Source organism: Equus caballus, chromosome X, assembly GCF_041296265.1.
Source record: "Equus caballus isolate H_3958 breed thoroughbred chromosome X, TB-T2T, whole genome shotgun sequence".
In the NCBI taxonomy this organism is placed as follows: Eukaryota; Metazoa; Chordata; class Mammalia; order Perissodactyla; family Equidae; genus Equus; species Equus caballus.
The window spans coordinates 108,454,588-108,473,521 of record NC_091715.1 but is presented as its reverse complement, the minus strand read 5'-3'; the positions used below and the strand labels follow the sequence as shown (position 1 = coordinate 108,473,521).

At 36.6% G+C, this 18,934-nt stretch overlaps 2 protein-coding genes across 3 annotated transcripts in view; one reads left to right on the top strand and one right to left on the bottom strand.

Annotated features, from left to right (window-relative positions):
- The window catches only part of AMMECR1 (AMMECR nuclear protein 1), a 107,538-nt gene that overhangs the window by 27,505 nt on the left and 61,099 nt on the right, over nucleotides 1–18,934 (top strand). The gene's annotated exons all lie outside the window — the stretch shown is intronic.
- Nucleotides 6,196–18,934, bottom strand: part of TMEM164 (transmembrane protein 164) — a 257,355-nt gene continuing 244,616 nt past the window's right edge. Inside the window, exons 7-8 of one of the 2 annotated variants that reach the window (XM_070256895.1) lie at nucleotides 17,398–17,492; nucleotides 6,196–8,364 (exon numbers count right to left, since the gene is read on the bottom strand). In XM_070256895.1, coding sequence (XP_070112996.1) covers nucleotides 8,361–8,364; nucleotides 17,398–17,492 — 99 coding nt within the window. In that variant the 3' untranslated portion in view covers nucleotides 6,196–8,360. Of the gene's footprint in view, nucleotides 8,365–14,199; nucleotides 14,761–17,397; nucleotides 17,493–18,934 lie in introns of those variants that run through there. The other variant, XM_070256894.1, reaches the window with a different exon arrangement.

Here is an 18,934-nt window from a genome sequence, read left to right as displayed (position 1 = left end):
TCTTGAATTCCAGTAGACGGCATTCTTTTATCTTTCTTAAACCTGCTACCTTCACAACTGTGACCGACTTGATAGCAGGTGTCATAATTGACAAAATCACTTGGCAGTAAAGTCATTAACTCTTCTAACCGGCCCCATGTTTTATAACCAGTGGTTATAAAATTCTGCGTAGTTGTCCATTGGATCACAAGAAACTGTTAACTCATGAACATGACTTAGTATTGAAGGACCTTGTGTCCCTCCTTACCAGTGAAGGTAATGAAATGTCCAAAAGAACTCTTGAACTGGTATTAAAATGCAGTAGTAACTAATCTAAGATACTCGAGGTAAGCCTGATCATCTTTTACCAAGGTCTCCTGATTTTGGCCAATGAATTTATGAAACCATAAGGATCTTGTGGGATGGTAAGAACGAAAAGATGACCCTAAGTAACTTTTCATGCATGCTCTAAGTTTTCTAGGGGTCATGTGCCCATACAGCCTTCATCATTCAGGGTGAGTCACAACCAGAGACTGTATGAGGGTATTGTGAAACTCCATGCAGTTCTTTAGCCATGCTGGTGTTGGGTTCTTTTAAAAATAGACCATTTCCAGACAGTAACCATATATTCTGGATTTCCCAGGACAGCTCTGACTTCAATTTGTCCCATTGTGTCCATAAGTATACTCATATTCATCTGACTCTGTGCCAGTTTTTGGTTTGGAAAATATAGACACCAGACATGTAAGGACTTCCTTCTTGCCAACTGGAGAGTCCATCACAGCATAGCCTTACTCTTCAATGCTGCCATTCTCGCTGCCACCAATTTTCACCCACTGCCAGCAATCTCTACTTGTATTCCCATCTTATTTCCTCCCCTTGCTTGAACCCTTCATGAGTTAACTTATCTCTGTTCTTTGGCATCTCCTTGCTCTGGAGTCCAGCAAATGGTATATCCTTACACTCTCACCAAGCTACCTGTATCTTAGCATTTGGGTATTACCCTTTTGAAAAACAGCCCAGTTTCTTTCTTCCCAGGGCATTCTTGGAGGTTGAAAACTGTTCCTGTGAGATACTCATCCTCACAGCCTCAAAAACAGATCAGTAAGAAGAAGCACCACCACTGCCATTTATTGTTCACTGCGTATTAGAACTTGGGTAAATTTTTAAATCTCATTTAATCCTTACAAGCTGTGAGGTTGGTGTTATTCCCTTCTTACAGATAAAGAAACATGCTCAGAGAGGGTAAGTTGTTCAAGATCCCTACTTCGTAACCTCCGTTTGGAAATCCTTGTGACATTCCAGATAAAATATTAGTTGTGTGCATACCAGACTCAGAATTGTGGATGACCTGACGAAGCATTCCAACCCCATATTAGAAAAGAATCTTTACCAGCAACAAACACATAGGTATAGAGATTAGATTAGTGGTTACCAGAGGGGAAAGGGGAAAGGTGGAGGAGGGAAGGCAAAAGGAGTAAAAGGGCACATGTGTACTGTGACAGTAATTAGTCTTTGGGTGGTGAACATGATGTACTTGACACAGAAATTGAAATATAATGGTGTACACTTGAAATTTATATAATGTTATAAACCAATGTGACCTCAGTAAAAAAAATTTTAAGAACCTTAGATTAGGGGCCGGCCCCATGGCCGAGTGGTTGCGTTCACACGCTCCGCTTCAGCAGCCCCAGGGTTTTGCCAGTTCGAGTCCTGGGCGCTGACATGGCACCTCTCATCGGGCCATGCTGGGGCAGCGTCCCACATGCCACAACTGGAAGGACCCACAGCTAGAAATATATGACTGTGTACCAGGGGGCTTTGGGGAGAAAAAGGAAAAATAAAATCTTAAAAAAGAAACACACTTAGATTAATATGAAAAAAATAAAAGAATCTTTACCTTTATACTTCCCACCACCAGGAAACGTATATTTCTGTACTCTTGATGGGTGAATTTTTTTTTACCTCCTTGTTATATACCAGTAGTCCTCAAACTGGAGCATGCATGCAAATCACCTGGAGGGCTTATTAAACCACAGATTGCTAGCCACACTCTCAGAATTTCTGATTCAGTAGGTCTGGGGGGGGCCTGAGAATTTGAATTTCTAACAAGTTCCCAGGTGACCCCAGTCGTGCTGGTCCAGGGACCAGACTTTGAGAATCACTGTTATAGACTAATCATTTTTTATTCCACAAATTGTTATTCAGCATTTGCGTTCTAGGCACTGTGCTAAGCACTGGGCATATCATAGTCTCTTTGTTCTCATAAAGCTTATAGTCTAGTAAGGGAAACAGATGACTGAACTAATTTTTATCTGAGATGATTAAACAGAGATTGACATAGAGAATAATAGAGTTGCTATCCTCTACTTTAGTTACGTTGAGGAAAAGTCTCTTTGAGAGGGTAATATTTACTCTAATACTGAAAGGATGTGAAGAGCTCATTAAGGCTTTCAGCATTGGCTTTTCTCAGCCCTAACCTCTGTTGCTGTCACTGGTGATGACTACCTTGGGAGAACTCCATGAATTTCAGACTGACCTCTGGGTAATTCATTCCTTGGCACTTTCTGTGGCCTTGGCCAAGCTTGATTGCATACTTCCTCTATGACTATTTCCCTCCTCTCCACTTCAGCCTCCCCCCACCCAATATAGATACAGGGTCAGAGGAATTTAAAGGGTAGGCTAATTTTGTCTTCTGGCTCCACCTAGGTCACATTCCTTGGTATCTGATGGCTTGAGAAGAATACCTACCAAGGATTAGGCCTGTGAACCTACCATTCATGGCCACAGCCTTCACCTTATAACTATTTATCAGTGACATTTTAAGATTCTGTTTTATTTGCCCGGAAAGGGGCAGCAGTATCGGAATCCTCCCTAGCTACCCTGATGTTGGGTTTATTTAGAGAAGATTCCCAGATTCTTGCAGTCTGAGAGGACGCTCTCTGCTTTCTAGAAGTCTATCAGAGCAACGTAAAACCAAACCTTGTTTCTAGTTGCGTTGACCAAACCTGGAAAAATTCAGGCATTTGAAGATGGCTCTGCTGTCAGTTGTCCTTATCTCTTGCCCCCAGATTTTTAGCTCTGAAACTTGACAACTTACTCTTTTTGCTCTGAATCTGCCCTGCCATGATTTAACTAGCTTTTGCTTGGAGCCCTCCTGCCTCTGGAACCATTTCCTTGATGTCCAGTTTTACTGTTTTGATTAAACATTTCTTCTGGTGTTCTGTTCCTATAGAGGAGAAGAGACTCTTACCAGGTCTTTGTCTGGGAACTTTCGGATAGAGTATTTCTTTTGGCCTAGGTATATTTTTTTGGGATAACAGACTTCCTTAGTCACCTCCCTGTAAACCCCTGAACCTGAGGATGTTTATCAGATGGGGAATACTGGAAATTGACTTTTCTAGTTGCCAAGGATATCCTGAGTTTACTTAAGAAATCTTTTAAGCAGTCATTCAGTGTATGCTTAATGGGCTGTGAATGTCTCTTGTACCTACTTTGCCCCTAGGGGCCAGATTTAACTACTTTACCCAGACTAAGAATCACCTTTGCTCTGTGGTTCAGATCTGTGAATGTCTCTTCTACCCACTTTGCCCCTAGGGGCCAGATTTAACTGCTTTACCCAGACTAAGAATCGCCTTTGTTCTGTGGTTCAGATTTTTCTTACTATTAATCTGGTTCCTGATGGTATAGAGTGGACTAGAATTTTTTGTTAACCCATATATCAACCACGATAATGACTGAAATAACAAAAAAAGAAATTGTGTGCAAGCTTATTCATATCTGGAGATGATAAAACTTTTGTGTGGCTTTGGAGTCAGCCCTGGTTGATAACATCAGGTCTGCCCCATACTAGTAGTGTCTTAGGCTACAGTAAACCAACCCCTCAGCCTCAGTTTTCTCATCTGTAAATGGGGATAATAATGCCCCTTTTTTTAATAGGGTTGTTGTGAAGAGTAAAATGCATGTGAAAGCATCTAATCGCGTTTGTCTCATAGTATGCTCTCATTGAATGTTAACTCTCACTTTCCTCCTTAATATTTTTAAAGTCTTGACCCACTTGCTTGAGTAAGGCACAATCTCTCATGGTGTACCCATCAAGACCAGAATCTTCCATTTCCCCAGACACGGAATCCATTCAACAACCATCTGAGAACTTATAATGCTTACTATAACAAATTATAAAACTAATTTATGATACTCAATTATCCTTACTTCTCCCAGGTATCCAAGGAAGAAAATTAACAGTGATTGAGGGGCTACTTAGTAGAAGTCTCATTGGCCAAAAATGATGACAGCTTTAGTAATTATACCTTTATTGACATGGCATTATAACACTTGGCAGTTTCCATGACCTTTTAAATGGCTAGTGTCCTTGGGTCCCTGTAGCAGTCCATCAAGCAGACAGTGCACTTGTCCACATCTTACATTTACATGTCTGAAGATGTGGGGAATTGGATGACTCCTTCACGGTCTTCTGACTAATGGATAGTGGAGTTGAGCCTTGGTCCTGTGTCTTTGGATGCTCCATCCCTATTTCTGTCCTTCCCACCCTATTCCAGCACTTTTATCCTACTATACCACATTGGTTTGAACTCTGAGGTTCTGGTATATGATTTACCCACTCACCAGAATTCTAAGAACAAAGCTGCTCTTAGGTTTCCCCCTGATTTTATCCCTGAGACATTTATCTCCTTCAGAGATCTCTCTAAACTGTGAAAGTTTTAAACTCTACCTAAGGGCCTGGGAGAGCGGTTTATGCCTTTGATATAAATTCTGTGTGCCACAGTTAGATGTCCACTACACATTCAAAACCAGTATTTCTTGGGCCGAGACCCACAACAAAACTTTCTTTTAGTATGATTCTCACTATATCTTTTAGATTAAATTATGTCATTCAGCCAACAAACATATATTTAGCCCTTACTGTGTGTCAGGGGCTAGCCATACAGCCATGCAAAAGACTAACCATCCTCTTGGAGCTTACGATATAGTGGCTAGACAATAAACACACAGGGAGTGATATGTGCTGATGTGTGCAGTAAAGAAGAATAAAGCACTTTTAAATTTTTGCTCAAACCATAAAGTTACTAAATTGCAGTAGTTATCAGTGACCTCTGGTAGACTCTCTAAAAGAGTTATTAGGAAGATGAACTCAGGAAAGGACCGTTGTCTCTGAGAGCCCTTAGCAGTTCCTACTTTCCACTCTTTGGACTAAGACCTTGCTTTTTTGTATGGTTGTGAGCAACCCCAATAGAGTTGGACTGTAAGGACATGGCCCAGCACTTAAAGACAGACTTTAGAGGAAGGCTGTTAGGGATAAAACATTTTTGGAGAGACAATCCCACAACAAATACTTTTAGAGTTGTGTTTATCTTTTATTCTTTAAATGTAATGTCTTAACATATAGTGTGTTACATGAAGAACATTGAAAATAGATGGATTTTTAAATATTCAACTCTACTACATTTAACAAAACAGTATAAAAAAGCAGGCTTCTCAGATGCTTCTAGTTTTATGGCATAAAACCGTAGAATAAGTTTTTTGGCATAAGTGTTTTAAAAGTTTTGAAGAACAGGGAGTCTGCAAGTTGGAAAGAAGCCATTCTTACCATGAGGCAAATATACTTGAGTTTAATTTTTAAACTATAACTGCCGTTTGACCTTAAATTAAGACAGTCTGTTTCCATTGTGGTGTTTTACTGGTTTAACAATGAGAACATTTAAAGCAGCTGCCACCAATTAAAATGATTCATAAATGCTGGTTGTAAATAAATATTCTTGAAGTTTTAGCTCAAGTCAATTTTTTTTGTTTTTGTTTTTAGTGGCACTTTCTTTCTGGAAAGCAATTTGGTAAAATGCATCAAGAGCTTTAAGAAATGTTTGTACGCTTTGATCTGGTAATTATGTTTCAAAAAATCTATCCTTAGAAAACAAATCTGAGATATGGATAAACTTTAATGCACAGAGACGTTCCCCACAGTTTTAACAAGAAGGAAATGATTACCTAAATTATTCCACCCATATGATGAAATATGGAGCCATTAAAATATTCTTGAAAATCTTAACCATTTAAGAAAATGTTTATGCAATTTAGCTGGAAAACAAACTATACAAAAGCTTACAGTACCATCTTAACTACATGAAAATATTTCCGTAGAAAAAGACCGTCAGGAGATCTTGTAAATTTTCATTTTCTTTGGGTTGCAAGATTGTGTGATTTTTATTTTCTTTTTATTTTTCTGTATTTCCCCCCAATTTTTTTATGTGTACATGTATTACATTTATAGTGAATAAAAATTTTGTATAAATGTTTTGATCCTTTCTTTCAATGAAATACTTTTTAGTAATACCCAGTCCATTTATATTATTATGAAATAATTTTTTCAAGATATTCATCATTAGAGCATTTCTTCTTTCTAGTGTTTTGTTTTTAATCTTGTTTATTTTAATTTTTATGATATACACAGTCACTGTCAACAGTTTTATTTATGCTAGCTCTAATTTCCAGGTGTTCTTCTTTAAAGCCAATGATTCAGTTCCACATTGGAATACTATTTTCCAGCTGGTTTAGTATCAAACAACACACACACATTCTTAGTATGTGGTTAAAGAGAGTTGGCCCTGGAGCCACAATGCTTGAGTCCAAATCCTGGCCCTACCGCCTAGTAGCTATGTGACCACTAACAAGTTAATTGCTCTCTCTAATCCTCAGTTTCCGTCCCTGTAAAATGGAGGATAATAATAGTATTTACCTCACGGGGTTGTGATAGAGATTTAAAAGAGTTATAACATGTAAACACTTGAAAAAGTCCTGGCACATAATAAATGTTCAGTAAAAGTTATTTTTAGTAGCGCATATATACTTAGATATATATATACACATACACAGAAACATATACAGATTGTCATGATCATTTGCAAAATGCTACTTTTTGTCTGTCTTATTCTTTTGTACAGTTGTAATTTAAAAATTAGGATTTTTGTCTTATTCTCAGGTAGAATTTTCCTTTTCTGCTTTGAACTTTTTTTCAAAGTTCCCAGATTTTCAGCAACAAAAACCTTATTGATTTGTTTTCCAATCATATTTTCCTCTTCCATATGTGGAATTGATGATCATTCGGGCTGGATGGAATAAAGGTTGGTTTTGTTCTAGGTATAAAAGAACTTCCATTTACATACAAATAATTGATGCAGTCATTACCAGTTATTTTCATTTATTGTTAATTAAAGTACCACTTTAGTAGAGAAGGAGGGGGATGGGCACGTAAGTGTGAGTGTACCCCAGAGTAATAAAACTACATTTATTTCATTTTAAACTATAATCCCGACATCTCTAATTCAAACTGATCTTCTCAGACATATTTGGGGTGAAAAGAGAGCTATCTTTTAGTGAATCATGCATTGGGCTAGATGCTTACATATATTATGTAATTTTGTAGTCCATATGAGAACTATTTTATTATATGTAAAAACAATCATCTGGCATTTTTTTTTTGTCTTACAATACAAAATGAGGAATATGTTCCTATAGAAAACAATTTTATTTTAATTGATTAGCTGTTCATTATAGCTAATTACATTAATTTTGCCACTGCTCAGTTTCATTTCTTTGAAGAAAAGATACTTTTGTGGTATGTTTACATTGGCAGAATGAGCAAAGATGCTGGCTAAGTTTGAAGGCATGAAGCTGGTCACTGAAAGACTCTTTTCAAATAAAAAGATTTTTCATCAATCTTGCAGTATTCAACTGAGACACGTATAATCCAGACATCTGCATCTTTAAATGGAAATTCGATTAGTGTTTAATGCCAAGAAGTGAGGGAGACGTAGGCCCAGTGGGAAATTACATTTCCCCTGGTTTTTGCTTCTACAGCCGTATAGAACCCTGGATTGAGTATGTGGTTCCATATGTGCATTTCAGATCTGGAAGTAGAGAGACAGCCCTAGTTTAAAATAAAACATTTTTTATCTGTGGTATTTGTCCAAAAAGCACATGTTTGGAGTATTGTTCTTGGTGATTTTAAAGAAGAGGACTAGGTAGACTCTAGGGAAAAATTAGCCTTCAGAGATGAGCATGTTCAATAGCTCAGGTGGCAAATCTTGCTTTCTTGTCGTATTGATGTGATGAAGCTGAGTAGGTCACCATCATTTCCAGACCCTAGATGCCACCTTTGGCTAGTTTTTAGTCTGCCATGTACCTAGCAGTTCAACTGGAGACTTTTTAAACCAGAGTATTTAAATATACAGAGGAAGTTGTTGTACTTGTGCTTGTTGGTAGGTCTGCTGTGTTGTTTATCTTCCCAGGGAGTTTGGTCCTTTTGTTTAGCTTCTGTTTCATTTGTTTACAAAGTTACAGCCTTTGAAGTAGGCAGTTATATAGGACTACCTAAAGAGAAGTGTAAAATAAGAAAGTAAACAATTATTCTTCTCATTTCATTACCTTATTACCTCAGTTTCTCAGCCAGTGTCATTCCTGGATTTTGCTTTTTTTTATAGGCTCTGCACTGGCTTGCTTACTGCTATCCTAATTTTCTGTGGAAACTTAGGTTTTTCTGTGCCTCGCAGATTAGAAGCTGGCTCAATTTACTTTCTGAACATTTAACTATCCTGGTGTTGCCTGATGTGTTAATGGGAAATTTAAAAAATAATTTTATATGCTAATTTAAGGCACGTATCACATTATATTTTTCTATTTGTTCCATGATAAGAGAACTTTGCATATCTCGTTTTCTTAATGTGGAGTTCCTGTCCTTAGGTGACTGCCCTTCTATAGATATGACGTTGTGATTACAAGATTTGTACTATTAAGACTATGAGAAACTCAGTGTTGTCTGGTACGTAGTGAGGTAAATAGCTGTGCCATAAGATTGTTTGAATCGTCATTGCTGAAAAAATAGCCCTTTAAAAATAGCAATAACAAAACACACATACATCAGACATCATCCATGATTATTAATAACTTCCTCAGGGTTTTTTCGGTGCTGTAAATAAGATTGTTCAGATTGCATTTACTTTTTATTTTTTAAGTGTGGAAGGAGAATAAGAGGAGAGAGCTATTTTTGGCATGGGCTTAAAGAAGGAAATATCAGTGTGACTGGTAACTGACACTTTTGTCAAGTTCAGTTTTTACCTGACTGCTTTGATTTTTGTATTTCATTACTTTGGATTTTAGAGCTCTTGATTTGATATTTTTTAAGAGTGACATCTCTAACCTTTTGTTCTGAGCAGTGTGTTACCCCTGAAATTGGTTGAGTCACTTTATAGTCTTCTAAGGGCTCACCACCTGTCAAAGCTGAAGAGATCTGTCCCTTTTGCTTTCTGCTTCCTGAACCATTTTTCTGCTTGCTGTAGTCTTCTACTATTTGTGGTAGGCTTTTTCCACATTTAATATGTGAAACCTACCACAGAGTTTGACTCTTCAAGTGATTCAGTGTTAAAATGCTTTGGGACTTCCACTTTGGTCCATGACGGAGTAACTCATATAAGACTTGTTCCCTTTTGCCTCACATATCCTGCAAACAACTAGGAACTGGACAAAATATGTGGAACAACTGTTTTCACACAACAGGCAACAGGTAGCACATAACTGTGGTCACTGAGGAAAAGGGAACAAAGTGAGCCCTATAGTCACCCTGGCTTTTTGTGTACAGTCAGTTTCTGGACCATAGCATTGTGAGAGGGAACCCAAGCAGAGCCTGAAGTTTTGTTGAATTAATGAGACAGAGATGGGAACTCAGGGAGGCCTAGGAGAAAGGAATTTGTAGTGCAGAGTACTGGAGTGAGGGGCAGGGGGCGCGGGGGGGGGGGGGGGGGGTCAGCTACTCAGAGAAAGAGCTCTAGAAATCTGCATAAATGTTCCCTTTATCTGTGGCTGAATGTGAATCTATGCATGTGTTGAGAGAAACACCATGGGGCTGGGGAAAAACAATTCCTCAGGAGGGGTAAGCTGAAAATTTACCAGAGCTCATACAGGAATTGGAGACATTTGAGTTCCTACAGCAAGAGTTGAGAGACCTTGTTGCACACCCAGGTCATTCAGTAGAGACCCCAGAAGATCACACCTTAGTAGTAGGGCTAATGTAGCCCTACAGTAAAGGGTACTCTGAACCCAAACTAACAAAACTTAAAACCAAGCCTTGAAAAATAATTTATCTACCAAAATTTTAGATGCATGACAAAACAGACTTTAACACTCTTTGAAGGAAGACAGTAAAATCAAAATGCTCAAGAATATAATGATTATAATATCTAACATCCAAAACATTACTAGACATTCCAAGAAGCACTAAAATGTGACCCATGATCAGGAGGAAGTCAGTCATTAGAAACGGAACCCAAAATGATGGTTATAGAATTAGCAGACAAGGACTTTAAAGCAGTTATGAAACTATGTTGAACAATTGAAAGAAAAACATCAATATAATGAGGAAAGAAATTGAAGACATATAAAGAACCAAACAGAACTTCTGGAGCTAACAAGTATAGTATATGAAATGAAAAATTCACTGGATGAGATTAATAGCAGATTAGAAGAAAAGATCAATGAATTTGAAGACATAATAGAAATTATCCAATGTGAAACAGAGAATGGAAAAAGCTGAACAAAAGAAAGAGCACCTTAGTGAACTGTGGGGGCAATACCAAGCCGACTAACATACATGTAATTGAAGCCCCAGAAGGAAAGCAGAGAGAAGAATAAGCAGAAAAAAATAGTTGAAGAAATAATGGCTAAAAATTTCTAATTATGATGAAAACTGTAAACCAATAGATTCAAGAAGCTCAGCAAACCCTAAGTGGGATAACCACAAAGAAAACCACACTAAGGCTATCATAATCAAATTGCTGAAAACCAGTGGTAGAAGGAGGATTTGAAAAGAAGCTAGAGGAAAAGAAGACACATTACATACAGAAGAACAAAGACAAGAAATCATATAAGTCTCTTCAGAAACAATGCAAACAAGAAGACAATGCAATGACATCTTTAAAGTACTGAAAGAAAAAAGTATTGTCAACCTCAAATCCTATCTTCAATGGAAAATATCTTTAAAATATTCAAACAAAAATAAATGAATATGAAATATATTTTTCTCAAACAAAAACTGAAAGAATTGTCACCAGCAGACCTGAACTATAAGAAATACTAAAGGACATTCTTCAGGCTGAGGGAAAATGGTACCAGATAGAAACTTGGATGTCTACAAAGTAATGAAGGGTGCCAGATAAGTGCAGTAAGTGTAGGGTAAATAGAAAAGACTTTCTCCTCATTTTAAAATTTCTTTAAAAGTTAAGTCATTGTTTAAAGCAAAATTAATCTATCATGGAATTTATAAGGTATGTAGATGCAAAAGGTATGACAATAGCACCGAGGGATGGAAGGAGTGAAATGGAAGTATCCTGCTAAGGTCCTTATCTTGTATGTATAGTGATGTAATATCACTTGAAGGTAGATTTCAGTAAGTTAAAGATGCATCATATACAAACTGGAACAACCACCAAAAAAGGCACAACTAATAACCTAATAATGGTGATAAAAAGGAATACTAAAATATATTCACTTAATCCAAAAGAAGACAGACAAAGATGAGCAGAGAACAGGTGGGAAATACAGAAAACAAATATCGGGTATAAAGATGGTAGACCTGAACATAATCATATCAAAGTTACATTAAATGTAAGTAGTCTAGATATTCCAATTAAAAAGTTGCATAAAGGGACTGGGCTGGTGGCGTAGCAGTTAAGTTCATGTGCTCTGCTTCAGCAGCCCAAGGTTCACCGGTTCAGATCCTGGATGAGGACCTAGCACTGCTTATCAAGCCATGCTGTGGCAAGGATCCCACATATCAAACAGAGGAAGATTGGCACTGGTGTTACCTCAAGGCCAATCTTCCTCAGGAAAAGCAGGAGGATTGGCAGCAGATGTTAGCCCAGGGCCAATCAAAAAAAAAAAAAAAGGCTGCATAAAAACGCAAGACCCAAATATGTACTGTCTATAAGAAACCCACTTTAAGAATAAAGATACAGATAGGTTAAAAATAAAAATATGGAAAAAAGATACATCATGCAAACACTAGTCATAAGAAAGCTGGAGTGACTATTAATATGAGACAGATTAGACTTCAGGACAAGCAGAATTACCAGAGATAAAGGAGGACATTTCTTAATGATAAAGTGGTCAATTCATCAAGAAGACAACAATCTTAAAAGGTGTCTACTCCTAACAGAGCCTCAAAATACTTGAAGAAAAATCAGATACAACTGAAAGGATAAATAGACAAAACCACAATTAGAGTTGGATATTTCAACACTCTTAACTCTATAACTGATAGAACAAGTAGACAGGAAAAATGAGTGAGGAGTTAGAAAACCTAACCAACACTACCAACTAACTGTAGCTAATTGACATTTATAAAACACTGGACCTGACTGTACCAGAATACATTTTCTTTTCAAATTCACATGGTACGTTGGCTAAGATAGACCACATTCTGGGCCAGAAACCAAGCCTGAATACATTCAGAAGAATTGAAATAATACCAAGTATGTTCTCTGACCAAAATGGAATTAAATAAGAAATCAATAACAAAATCTGGAAAATTCACAAATATTAGGAAAGTACACAGTATATCTCTAAATAAATCATGAGTCAAAGAAGAAATTATAGGGGAAATTAGAAAATATTTTGAACTAAATGTAAAACACAACATTAGAATTTGTGGGATGCAACTAACACAGTGCTTAGAGGGAAATTTATAGCTGTGAAATATGGAAAATCTAAAATCAACAATCAGAGATTCCACCTTAAGAAGCAAGAAAATGAAGGACAAATTCAGCTTCAAGTAAGTAACAGGAATCAAATATTAGAAGAGTAGAAATCAGTAAAATAGAAAATTAGCAATAGAGAAAAATCAATGAAACCAATAGCCAGCTCTTTGAAAAGATCAATAAAATTTTAAACCTATAGCTATACTAATGAAGATAAAAAAGAGAGAAAAGATACAAATTAACACAAATTATCAATATCATGAAGGAAAGAGTGGGCATCATTACAGATCCTACAGAGATGAAAAGGAAAAAAGGGAATGTTGTGAATAACTTTATGCTAATAAATTCTACAACTTAGATGAAATAGAATTCCCTGAAAGAAACAAATTACCAAAACTGACTCAAAAAGAACTAGAAAATCTAAATAGCCTTATATTTATTAAAGAAATTAAATTTGTAGTTTAAAGTCATCCCATAATTAAAATATAAACTCCAATGACTTCAACGGTGAATTCTGTCAAATACTTAAGGAACAAATAAACCAAACTTGTAGAAAATGGAGGAGGATAGAATTCTTCTCAAATCATTCTGAGGCTGACTTCACTGTGATACCAAAAACTGACAAAGATATTACAAGAAATCCACAGACCAATATTCCTCAAGTACATACACACAAAAACCCATCACCAAATATTAACCAAAAAACATGAACCTCAACCTTTACCTCGTAGTATATACGAAAAGTAATTCATAATCGATCATAAACCTAAATGTAAAGCTAAAATTATAAATCTTCTGGAAGACAAGAGGAGAAAATCTTCATGATCTCCTTTGGATAAAGACCTTTGGACCTTCTATTGGACACAAAAACATGAACCAGAAAAGGAAAATTCATAAAATTAAACTTCATCAAAATAAAAAATGTGTACTTTTCAAAAGATACCATAGAGAAAATAAAAAGACAAATGACAGACTAGGAAAATATTTGCAATGCATATATGTAATAAAGATTGGTATCCAGAATATATTTTTTAAAAGCCTACAACTCAATAAAAAGAAACGATCCAATTTAAAAATGAATAAACAAGTTGAACAAGTACTTCCCGAAAGAAGATATGTGAATGAATATTAAGCACTTGAAGAGTTGCTCAATATTCTTAGTTATCAGAGTGCTGCAAATTGAAACTTCAATAAGATACCCCTATCCATTAACTTGAATTAAAAAGAAAGACAATACCAGATGTTGGTTAGGATTTGGAGCAGCTGGCATGCTCATACAATGCTGGTAGGAATGTAGTTAGTACAGCCTCTGGAAATTGGTACAGCCAATTGGAAAATAGTTTGGCAATTTCTTATAAAGTTAAACATACACCTACTCATAGCTCAGCAATTCTCTTTGTAGGTAGTTACCTAAAAGGAATGAAAACTTATGTTCACACAAAAACTTAAATGCAAATATTATCGTAGCAGCTTTATTTATAATAGCCCCAAATGGGAAGCAACCCAAATGTTTATCGGTGGGTGAGTAGATAAACAAATTGTGGGATATCTATTCAATAGAATAGTACTCAACAAGAAAAAAGACCAAACAGCATGAATGAATATTAAAAGCATTATTCTAAGTGAAAGAAGCTAGACACAAAAGACGACATATTGGATGATTCCATTTCCATGAAATTCTAGAAGGCAAAACTGTAGTGGCCGAAAGTAGGCTAGTGTTTGCTAGGGTCTGGGAGTGTAGGGAGGAGATTGATTGCAAAGAGGCACGAGGGAACTCTTTGGGGTGATGGAAATGTTCTGTACCTTGATTGTGGTTTAGGTTACATGTATGTATACATTTGTCAAAATTTTTTGGCTTTTACACTTAAAATGGGTGCTTTTATTGTATATAAGTTATACTTTAATAAAGTCGATTTTTAAAAGAAGCACTTTGGAGGTGAAGATGTCAATTCCATGCAACAAACCCCTCCACCTCTTGGGTATTTCATAGTAGAGGTTCTTGAGAGGTTGAACTGTTGTTCTGAAAGGTAAAAGAGGAGGGGGAGGAAAAAAGGCAAAGCCAACATAAGCAGCCCTGATACAAAATATGGTCTCAGTTGAGTACTTTGTCTCTAGATCCTGCCTTTCTTCTTCCCCTTAAAATGAGAAGGGCTTGCCGAATTCGTGCTACAAAGCTGAGTCTATCCAGCTCCTTTCTCCCAAAGGATCAAGTAATCCAATACAAGCACCTTCAAATCAAAACTGTTACCTTTCTAAACCCACAAAACACGTGAAAAAGAAGTATATCACAGTTTTATTGCCGCTCTTACTTATTAAGGTGGCATGTTACATCAGATCTCCTTGGAATGGGAAACGATAAAAATCTAGAATGCAGAAGCTGGATAACTTTCCAGCCTTTTTTGTATATTAGGGTTTAAATCAATCAGCATATTTATTTCCTAACTACTCTATTTTTGGTGATTTAATGGGTTCTGAGGATAAGACAAGGTGGTAGAAGACAGGTCATTAGCTGGGAAGGTAAGATATAGGTACAAAACCCAAAACAAAACAAACAAAAAATCCCATAGTTGATTCCCTGACTGTCCAGCATACAAATAGTCAAATGGAAGTACTGAAATACAGTTCCATAAAAATTTTTAATGGCATAAAAAATGGGTTGACTATCAATCAATATTCATTCTAAAATCCCTGATCTACTTCTCCTAGTTCTCTTAGTTTTGCTTATATTGAGTTTAGAAATCTTAACACTTCAGGAGAAGGTCACCCTTTTTTTCCTGGCCTGTTTTATATTAAAGTAATTCTTTTCATAGTAAAGACCGAGTCTCAAACCTTAAAGCTCTTTGAACAAATGGTTTTAGAATAGGAATTCCAAATAGAAATTTCATTTTGGAAATCTATAGCAATTTGTCATTTAAAATTTATTTTATGAGTTAGATTTTCAGATAATAAAGATTTGTGGTTTGTTTCTGTTACCAGAAGAAAACACATAAGTATTTCATCCTTAAAATGCTACCAGATATTAAATTTAAGACCCACTGCAGTATAAACTAAGAAAATATGTGCAAATATAGAATCTTTTTCCCAATGCAGATAGTCTTCCTCATCTAATTTGAAGCTCTAAAAAACAAAATAGTAACAGACTATCACACTGTATCAAATCTGAGACTGAAGTTTTTAAAAGGTTTACTGAAAATTGTTGATTTGGTCTTGCTAAAAGGAAGAAATAGTCCTTTCAGTTCAAAAACTGGCAGAATCAAGCTAATCCTTTAAAGTATGCTTGTGATTTGGCTGGTTGTATGTCAGTGGTGATTACCCTTGATTTACAAGACACACACTTTTAACCTTCCCAATCATCTGTAAGATTTTAGACTGCCTCTCTTCCTCTAGCATTTGCCAGTTAAATTAACATTATAAAAATGGGAGAAAGAAGAATTTTATCCTGCTAGGATAAAATTTCTAGGAACACCAGGCAGAGTACTGAAAGATTGGTAATTCCTGATTCCCACTTTCAGACATTTGTGGTCTTCTATACTAACCCTTGCTGTCTGTTTAAGCAGCGTCTCTTTATTTTCCTGAGCCCCATGGGATGCAGGCTTCTTACAGAGGTTGGAGAGAGGAGTGTGGTATAAGGCTATAATGGTGATTTAATGTGTTTTCCTTATCTGCAGTAAAGGATTGGTGTGGATGAGAAATGCATTGAAAACCTTACCTTCTCCCCACCCCCCATTCTATTTACCCCCTCCTATTCCTCTCCTTTCAGGGCTTCCTATCAATTTGAATTTCAAATTATCTGGAAGCCTCATTCATTCATTAATGATTCATTCATTAAAAAGCCTCATTATGTAATATGAATTACTTAAACATTCAGATCAATACTTAGCTAAATAATTGTTAACCAATGGTAAATGGAAATTTTGATATGGTGGAAATTAGTAGATATTAGATAGAACACCTGAGTTTGATGAAGACTGGCTATACAACAGGAAAAATGAAGCAAGAAGGTTGAGAGGGAATCAGAAAGTGTGTTGGATGAGTGGATAAAGAAGATGTGGTGTACATACACACACACACACACACACACACACACAAATGAACTACTACTCAGCCATAAAAAAGACAAAGTCATGCCATTTGAGACAATGTGGGTGGAGCTTGAAGTATTAGGCTAAGCAAAATAAGTCGGACAGAGAAAGACAGATACTGTATGATTTCACTCATATGTGGGAGAGAAACAAACACATAGATAAAGAGAACAGATTGATGGTTACCAGAGGGGAAAGGGGTAAAGGGGCACATATTTATGGTGACAGATAAAAACTAGACTATTGGTGGTGAACACGATGCAGTCTATACAGAAACTGATACATAATAATGTACACCTGAAATTACACAGTGTTGTAAACCAATATGACCTCAATAAAATAATTTTTTTAAAAAAGGGTGTTGGGAAGCCGTCAAAGATAAACTGGTAGGTTTTGCTATGGGATTCTAAATGGGAGTAGTATAGAAGCTTGTAAATTTGGTCTAGTGTTTCTAGGCTGATCCAGCATTTCCAGTTTGTTCTGGTATCTTCTCAGCTAATTCTCTCCCCTCCTTGGAGGAGGAAGAGGAGGAGGCGGAGGAAGAGGAGGAGAAGGAGATTTGTGCTTATGCTCACCTGTGTGGTACTGTGTAGTATTCTTGGGATTTTCTTATTCTCTGGTATTTTAGAAGACATCTCACTTTGTTACTCACAATTTTCTTTTTCCTATACTGGGGGAAAAAATTAAATTGGTAGTAAGAAAATATGGAGGACTAGTTAGGTTCTAACAATAACCAGTTTGGTGACTCTGCACTTAGTCTGTCTGGATCACTTTTGGTTTTTCACCTGTAGAATGAAGAGGAAATAGGTAATCTCTTAAAATCTCTTTCTGCTAATAACCTTAGATACCTTATTATATAAACTTTGAACTATGTGGTAAAGTCTTTTTTTGGGAATTTGTGCTCCCACAAAATTCATATGTTGACCCCCCCCCCCCCAACCTCCAATATGACTGTATTTGGAGGTAGGACCTGTAACGAGATAAAAGGTTAAATAAGGTCACAAGGATGGAGCCCTGATCCAATAGGATTAGTGTCTTTATAAGAAGAGATACTAGAGAGCTCTTTTGCACACTCGCTGTCTCTCTCTCATTCTGAAAGCTTAGAGGAAAGGCCATGTGAGGATAAAGCAGGCATCTACAAGCCAGGAAGAGAGCTCTCGCTAGAAACAGAACCCTACTGGAACCTTGATCTTTCCAGCCTCCAGAACTGTGAGAAAATAAATTTCTATTGTTTAAGCTGCCTATTCTGTGGTATTTTGTTATGGCAGCTCAAGCAGACTAATACAGGATTTAACCATATTGAGTACATTTTCACAAATTGAATCTTCAGTTTATATAATTTGAGAATGAGATATATAGCTTCTTTGTGTAGAAATAGGACATGAAAGATTTTAACTTAGTGGTGGAAGGAAGACTCCACCATTTCTGTTTTTCTCTGAGCTTCTAGATCCTGGGAATTATGGTATTGAGTTGGATGTTATGAGTAATACAGTTGGATGTTTGAGTCAATTTGCTGAGGAACCTGAGTACAGTTAAGAAGCCATCATTATTTGATGGCAGAAGAAAAGAACCAAGCCAGAGGGCTTACTCTCTTTTCCTGTATCTACCTACAGTGTAAATAAGCTTGTGGAATTACTCTTATAGTAATTAGTATTATATTGATGGGGACTGATATTATATTGTTAACGTTACCACCTAAAAATCTCATTCTAAAGAATTTCATTCTAAAGAAGAGCAAATTGCCTAAATGGGGACTTGCAAATGTCTGAGGCTTTTCTTTAACCACTGTTTTTGCCTTGGTATGACAGGGGAGATAGGATTTATGGTAAAGTATTGTTAAGTAAATATACATTTTTCATCGTTGTACCCCCTCCCACAAACATATTTCTAATCTGGTCTGCATCAGTAGGATAGTCTTAAAAGAGAAGCTTAGACAACTTGGGATGGGGAGTCTCCTCTTCAGATTTACACTGCTTTTCTGTACTTTTGCTGATTACATGCAACTACATTTCCCTGAGAACTACTATTGACTTGATGGTATTGGCTGCCAGTTGGCTGGGAGGATTCACCTAGATTAGGTGATTACTTCCTGTTCCTGTCTACAGGCTTGGA